The sequence below is a fragment of the Neoarius graeffei genome, chromosome 14 (genome assembly GCF_027579695.1).
Source record: "Neoarius graeffei isolate fNeoGra1 chromosome 14, fNeoGra1.pri, whole genome shotgun sequence".
NCBI classification, from domain to species: Eukaryota; Metazoa; Chordata; class Actinopteri; order Siluriformes; family Ariidae; genus Neoarius; species Neoarius graeffei.
Window position 1 is genome coordinate 21629628 of NC_083582.1, and position 7764 is coordinate 21637391.

The 7764-nt window shown below is 42.3% G+C and overlaps 1 protein-coding gene across 1 annotated transcript; it reads left to right on the plus strand.

Annotated features, from left to right (window-relative positions):
* The first annotated feature begins 4429 nt into the window (after nt 1–4429).
* LOC132897562 (uncharacterized) lies at nt 4430–6848 on the plus strand. Its single transcript, XM_060938820.1, has 5 exons — nt 4430–4492; nt 4644–5018; nt 5797–5866; nt 6056–6221; nt 6791–6848. Exons 1-5 carry the CDS (start codon nt 4430–4432, stop codon nt 6846–6848), a joined length of 732 nt encoding a protein of 243 aa, XP_060794803.1.
* Nucleotides 6849–7764: the final 916 nt, after the last annotated feature.

Sequence of the window (7764 nt, forward strand, 5' to 3'; positions counted from 1 at the left end):
CAGTGTGAGCCACTACTTTTGTCGATACTGTGATATGAAAAGGTCACAATTTGAGGGTTCTCCATTAGTTCGTGGCAACAGCCGTACACCAGAGTCATTCTTGAAACATGTACAGGAATTGGGAAAGGGTGACCTAATTTCTGAATGTGGTGTCAAATCTGACTCTCCCTTTAACCAACTGGCATTCTTTCATGTTTGTCAGCCTGGATTGCCCCCATGTCTGGGCCATGACCTGTTCGAGGGCATCGTTTCCAGTGACCTTAGTTTGTTGATTGGCCTTCTAGTGTCTGAGAATCATTTCACCTACACCCAGCTCAATAGGAGCAAAGACCAATTCAACTACAAAGGAAACGATGCCCTGGACAAACCAGCCAATGTTTCCCCAGGTAGCAAAAGGCTTACGGGTCATGCAGTCCAGAACTGGTGTTTTCTGCATCTGCTCCCTCTACTGATAGGTGATCGCATCAGAAATCCATGTCACAATGCTGCCTGGAAACTTGTGCTGCTGCTCAGGGAAATTAGAGCTGATTTGTGCACCAGTAATCACCACTGATCAAGTTTCCTATCTTAAGATAGTTATTGAGGAGTACGTCTTCTTTCGCAGACAGCTTTTCCCCAATGAGCCTCTAAAGCCGAAACACCACTACTTGCTCCATTACCCAGACCTCATCATCCACTTTGGCCCACTAATTCGGCTTTGGACCCTCTGTTTTGAGAGCAAGCATACATTCTTTAAAAGATGTGCTCGGAAATTGCAGAATTTTAAGAACATCTGCAAGACCGTTGCCGAGAGACATCAGCTCTTGCAGGCATACCTGAGTGCAGGTGAAATGTTTCAGCCATGTGTATTGCTGGAGAAAGAAATGCCATTCTATGTGAATGATTACAATGTCAAAATCCAACAGGCTGTTAGTGGTTTGCATTTCGAATCGAACAATGCAGTAGCATCTCACACAGTCATGGTGAAGGGCACCTCATACAAAAAGGGAATGTTTGTTTTGCTGCAGAAAACTGAAGATGAACTTGAGGTTGGTAAGATAGAGCTGGTCATAGTGCACAGTGACACTGTGTCTTTTGTCTCAGAAAAACATTGTTTTGTGAAGTTGAGGGACATGGGAGTGTATAGTGTTCTGGGGACACCCCAAGATGAATTTGTTTGTGTGAGGTATGATGATCTACTGGATTATTATCCCTTGCCTGCCTACAATATGTGTGGCATTACAATGATCTGTCTCCATCACTCTTTTGCAGAGACATATGGCTTCAGCACAAGATGAACTCAGGACGGCTGTCCTGGCAGTGCTCCCGGGCCTTCCTGCTGAAACACTAAGCACCTTGATGGGAGGCCTGGAAGACCTTGGTGTGGAGAGCAAGGAAGATATGAGCCTTCTAAGTGAAGAGAATCTTCTGCCCTTTCTCCGTGTGGTCCAGTCAAGAAAGCTTCTCCGTGCCTTTTCATCTCAAGGTAACCATAGGTTGGCTGTGTCTTGTTCAAACACACTTAAACCGTGTTAACACTTTTTGTGTTTTTTGAGAAATAAATGGTTGCTAAATTAGAAGTGAATTTAGAAGTGTAGCAGATCGCTGCAATGTTTAGAAATAAAAATCAAAACATAAAAACACTGAAAGGGGTGTGAATGTATGTTATGAATTTAATATTCTCCTCTTTGTTCTCTTCCTTACATCTTACATTGTTATATGGTTCTATTTCGTTTATTCTTTCAAAAAGACAAAAAAGAAACTAATCCTGTTGAGCTGGCACCTTGCCGTGGTGGATTAGCTTGCGTGTCTCTTTCCATGTCAGCTGTTGACATTTGACATTTTCGTTTCACTATTGGTGAATTGATTTGGTAGAGACCAGACAAAGATCAGCTCTTAATCATTTATCTTTGCCATAATCTCATCTCACTACACGTTTTAGACAAATATCTGTATGTATGTGGCAAATGAATGTTCTTGTATTTTGTGTTGAATTTAGGGAGACTAGTGATTCGGAAACTGCTTGGAGTACACCCCTAATCTCTTAGCTGTGCAATCTCTAGACTTAGTTTATGGTACATTTGGTAGACTTTTTGTATGGTGAAAATGTGATGGGTGTTTAATACACCATATGGGTCATGATGGAGTAATGGGCAATTCCATGTAAATGTCAACCTCACCATGCAAAAATAAAGCAACATGTAATACATCAAAACCACTCCCAGAGATATCACCTAGGCCTGTATTTTATAGATGTGAATAAGTTGAACCAATTTGTAACCAACCTAATATGTCATTGTCAGTCTTTCTTTCTTATAATGTAAAACCCAAGCTAAAATCAACTTTGATCATGTACAATTCTATATTATTGCCACAAGCCACAGAAATGTATGCTAAAATCCACAAAACAGCAAAACAATAGCCATCCTAAATATTATTTAAGAACTTTGATAGTTTTAGCTGATGTTTAGAGAGTTTTTCAAAGGGTTATGGTGGTTAAATTGCTGATTTTCTAAACATATGCCATGTCTATTTCAGACGCGTCACATCCATAATGGAATTTCGTCACATCCATAACGCTGACTTTTCCTTCCGAAACTCTGCATGAAATACAAAATATTTTAAACAAAGATTTTTTAATATTCACCTTGGACCCCTCTATCAAATGGATATCTCCATTTCGACATTAGGTTTACAATTTCACAGAGTTTGATAAAAATGTACAGTCACCCAAGAAAAGTGATACTTTTTCTGTCACATCCATAACGCATCTTTTATTGGCATTTTCTGGCATGCCCTAGATGTACTATGGGAATTGTTCTTGTTCTATCACTTCTCCAGTATGGTGCAGCCTTAAAATATGCAACACCTGTTTAAATACTGGGAGACAATAAAACATGCACTGGGTCATTTGTTGCCATTTTGAGTTCAAGTGTCACATTCATAACGCTGGAATTGCTCTAATGATAAATATTTTTTCAGGTTCCTTCTCAGCCCTATCTCCTCCTGGGTCTCCAGAACCATCTTCAACCTGTTCCCCTGCAGGGAATCCACAACTCTCCACACCTGGGACACTCTGTACATCAAGCCCAACTCTGCCTTCACCACGCACATCATGGCCTGGAAATTTCAAGGTTTGTGGAGGGCTGATCTTAATCTGTTTTACTTGTTAGGTATGCACACAGATGCAGTCGGCACCTTTGGCCCGCCCCAGCGAGGAGGAAAGGCGGAGTCATCAAGGGGGAAAACATTTACTTATACATGGGTTTCTCCGTTTGCAAACAGCTGCGCTGCACACGCATCCAGAGATGCCAGAAATGCTAAGTGGCTAGGTGTTTAACATTGAAAGTCCCATTGGAGCAGTATAGTGTGTGGTTAGAACCTGTTTTCTAGTCGGCTGGCTGTTGTAGCTGTTTCTGTGGTTTCTGTACTCCTACCGACTCCGTTTGGAAGAACAAATGTCATCGTGTGTACATCAGAATAGTTTTATATGTGCTCTAAAGTTTTATTGTATCGCGCCAATCACATGTGAGCGCAGCCTTTGAGTGACAGCAGCTTCCAAACAATCAGAGGCTGCATCTGATCCCGAAACCCCACCTTGTAACCAGTGGCTACCACTGGGCTACAGAATATTATGTTATTTAGAGAGCATACCAAACAATTCCGAGCTACATGACAATATGTTCTCCTAAACTGCATCAGCAAGAGTAAAGAATCCACGCAGGTGGATAAAACAGCCAGCCGACAACAGGTTCTTATCATACGCTGTGCAGAGCTCCAATGGGACTTTCAATCACAAAAATATCTCTCCATTCAAGTCCTTTTTTCTTGCTGTTATGGGATTAAAACCCATGACTCATTGATTCCAAGACCAGCCAGGTTTTCGTATATTGTAACTAATTGTAACAAATCAAAGTATCATAGAAACATGTTTTAAGTTCAAGATAAGTTGGAATGCTGCATGTTGAAATTGGCCGGAATTCTCCTTTAAGATAAATAAACTTCAGGATAAGTTCTCGCAGCAGGTTGCGTTATATTATCAGTTGGCTTTTTACAGTGATACTACAAAATTCCTATCCTTGTGTCCTATTTATTCCACATTTTTTGTTTGCATTCTTTAAGGTTAACTGGTCGAAGATGCCACAAGAGATCAGGTCAGCCATCACTAATTCCACCAGGCCAAATCCTGCCGCCAGAAGAGCAATGGTCAGAGAGCTGGTTGACCAAATGAGGGTGCACAATGTGAATCCCAATAGAGGGATCTGCGTGAAGGTTGTGAATGAGATAATACATCAGTACCCTGTATGTTTTGGGGATGTAAATGATGATGACACAGTTGCTGGAGCATCACTCATCCAGCAGGTAAAAACTAGAATTGAACATGTCAACCGAAACGTCACATTGGCACGGTTAAGAAAAACTAAGCAGAGCAGTCCCCAGGTACGAGCAAATGGCGGACATCCTGTTGACCAGTATGGATGTGTCCAATGGGCACCTCAACAGCTCCCCTCAGGCGAGACCGAAGAAACATTGCAAGGGATGAAGATTCAGATGCAGCAGCTATATGCCCAGGTAGATGTAGTGGAAATTAATGTTAATAATTAATATCTTACATCTTGGATGCACAAACTTGTATTTTCTTTTTGTTGTTACCCCCCACCCAGGAAGGAATGTCAGGTGTGGAGAGAGGAGCGCTGCAGACTTGGCTCCAAAAAACGTACATTCTCCAGCGCCGGGACCTAAATTGTGACCCACCACACAGCATCTCGAAGCTGAAAGAAGACTGGCCGTATCTCTTCTCCCTGCATGGCCTCTTCCAGCACTTCACCGAGCTGACGGGAGTCCCCATCCGAGAGAAGATGGCAGCCGCCATAAACGACAAGCAGCACAAAATGTTGGAGTACTTTGCACAGCAGAAGACGCCAAGTGTAGAGAAGGCTGTACAAAAATACAGAAGTGGCAACCAGTCAATTTGCCTGGTCATGTGCCTGCTGGCCCACTTTAAGGAGCAGGATGATGGTATCTTCCTCATAGTTGATGTGAGTATAACTTGCATTACATATTCAACCACTCCCTCCCTTCACTCTGTCCTGCTACTTTTTAATTGTTAATAGGGCTTGGGATTGTGACTTTATCACCGCCATGGCGGACATGTTACCAGCTTGTTCCTTTGTTAACTCTGACCACTGAGCCGTTCATAGACGTACTTGCTCTCGTGCGGCCTAATTTTTACTTACTATTTGCTATCTATACTATTGTTATTATTATCCTACCTTCTGGGGGAGCAACCACGGAGACCAAGTAAGTTATTATTTAGATATTGTAATACTCCACTGACTGATTAGCCTGGCCATCAGACCGCCATCTATACTGGCATCATACATTGAAGCTGATTTGCCTCTTGGTGTTGAGTACAACCTCGGTTTTGCCTGATGGATGTGGTTCTGCCTTGCTCCACACATACATCTGGGAGAGTGCTGTGTTGGATTTGTTTTCAGAAGGAGTGGCCTTGCCACCAATAAATTCCTTCAAAACCGTTCTCTGTTTGTCTTTTAAAGACGCAATATGTTGTAGATTTGACAATACAGTTGAAATTACAGAGTCAATGCTGATGCGTCACTTCCACCATTGTTGTCCTACTTTAAGGCTCCCCAAATAAGTGAGGAGCTAATATGAGGAGCTAAGCCCCCTTGTGGAGGTTTGCAGAATCACCTGTATCTGGTGAGAGCCAGGCTAGAGTACTAATGACAGGTCTTGTTTTCTTTGTTGTGGTGTACTCAACTTACTCATGGTTACCTTATTGTTTTTCTTCTCCAGCCCTCTGCCACAACTGCGGACATTCACACATCATCAATCGCCTCATGCACACCTCAATTAATCGTACCAGGTATAATTTTTCCTTATTTTGTAGAAGTTCTTAAAAGAATGCCTGTGGTTGAGGGAAGCTCTATTTAGTGTTCTCTGAGAGTGTGTCGCGCAAAGTAAATCGTACAGTACATTTGTAAGATTAAAGGATGCATTGTAGGTAGCTCTAGTGTGCTGTGTAGTTTGTAGTTATGTTGTTGATGGCTTTCAGGTGAACTTCTACATGCTGACACGTGGTACATGTCCATCGAAGGTGTGTGTGTGATGGGGCCCCATAGCAGCCTGCTGCATGGCTTAATTGCTATGTTTGCGGCATATTATGTCTTTAACCTGCAGTATCCTGCAGAAGCAGCAGCCACCCTAGAATTCATCCAGAGGTGTGTTTCAATTGCACTAGCATTAAAATGCCCATTGCCAAAACTTGTTCTACTGTACACACATACATGCCACCACATTTCTCTCTTCCTAACATACAAAAATACCCACATACACACGCGCGCGCACACACAGTAATCTCTTCCACTGAAATGCATCAGTATTTTTATTTATTTCAATAATTAAAGGAGAGTTCCGGGCCATTTCAACGTGCAGTGGTGACACTACCCTTGACTTGATGCTTTTTTTGTTCATCCCTTTCCGTGATCCTTGCCTGCTAACTGGGGGGCATACTGGGTTTATTTTTTACATAGTGGTTGAAGCGTCTTAACTTACTCCAAATATCATCCCAAAAGTTACGCAACATCAACAGACACCTTGCAACACAACACTTAACTTTTTGGAATGATATTTTGAATATGTTAAAAACATAGTACAACTACATGTTGAAATTGGCCAGAATTTCCCTTTAATTATTTGCCCACTAGACCCTCTACACCTAATGCCAGTAGGTTATTTGTTATTACCAACATGCACAGCCCAATTGTGTTTTTCCCCTCTGTCTTTTCAGAGCCTTTTGTGGCATTAACACCCAGACAGGCAGCAAGACCGGGCAACGACGGGGCTGAACGCACCAGTGTGCACTTTGTTGCGAAAAATGTTAGATTTTCAGTTGGTGGGTTGCCTGTAAACTGGTGAGTGCTGGGGTTGGGTAGGGAGGGAGTTGGTGTAGCTACCACCGCTCTGATGTAGCCACCACCACTCAACACAAATAGGAGGTCTCTCTCTCTCTCTCTCTCTCACACACACAGTAAAATAAGTTTGTAGTGTTTGTTAGTTTTTCACGATATTGAATAGATGAGAAGATGCAGCACAGTGTTACTATAAAGGCATTTCCTGTAGGAAATCCCTGGAAATTTACATGAAGATATTGTAATATATTACAGTAGTGTGTTGTATTAAGTACAGTACCTTGTTGTGTTTATTCTACGGTAATAGTCCTGTATCCTATTTACAGTAAATTTGCGGCAACTATTAGCCAGGAATTTCCTGTAAAATTTACAGTAAATTTTTTACAGTGTATGGGCGAAAGGCGGGATACACCCTGGACAAGTCGCCAGGTCATCACAGGGCTGACACATAGACACAGACAACCATTCACACCTACGGTCAATTTAGAGTCACCAGTTAACCTAACCTGCATGTCTTTGGACTGTGGGGGAAACCGGAGCACCCAGAGGAAACCCACGTGGACACGGGGTTGCAAACTCCACACAGAAAGGCCCTCGCTGGCCCCGGGGCTCGAACCCAGGACCTTCTTGCTGTGAGGCGACAGCGCTAGCCACTACACCACCATGCCACCCATGTTAATACCTGTTAAACTTAGAATACAACAACACATTTTTGTTATTGCACTTAAGTTTATTTCATTCCTCTTTGCAAGTTCAACAAAACTGATTTGAGAGCAGAGTTTTTTTACATAGACAATATTCACATTTACATATAAAGCCCTCATGAACAGCAAAAATGATAAAGATACTAGTA

Bases quoted from the DNA above. Each gene is read 5' to 3' on its own strand.
- LOC132897562 (XM_060938820.1), top strand. From the start codon at position 4,430: ATGGCGGACATCCTGTTGACCAGTATGGATGTGTCCAATGGGCACCTC. The intron at 4,493-4,643 runs GCGAGACCGAAG...CCCCCCACCCAG, and splicing joins ACCTCAACAGCTCCCCTCAG to GAAGGAATGTCAGGTGTGGA. The intron at 5,019-5,796 runs GTGAGTATAACT...TTTCTTCTCCAG, and splicing joins GTATCTTCCTCATAGTTGAT to CCCTCTGCCACAACTGCGGA.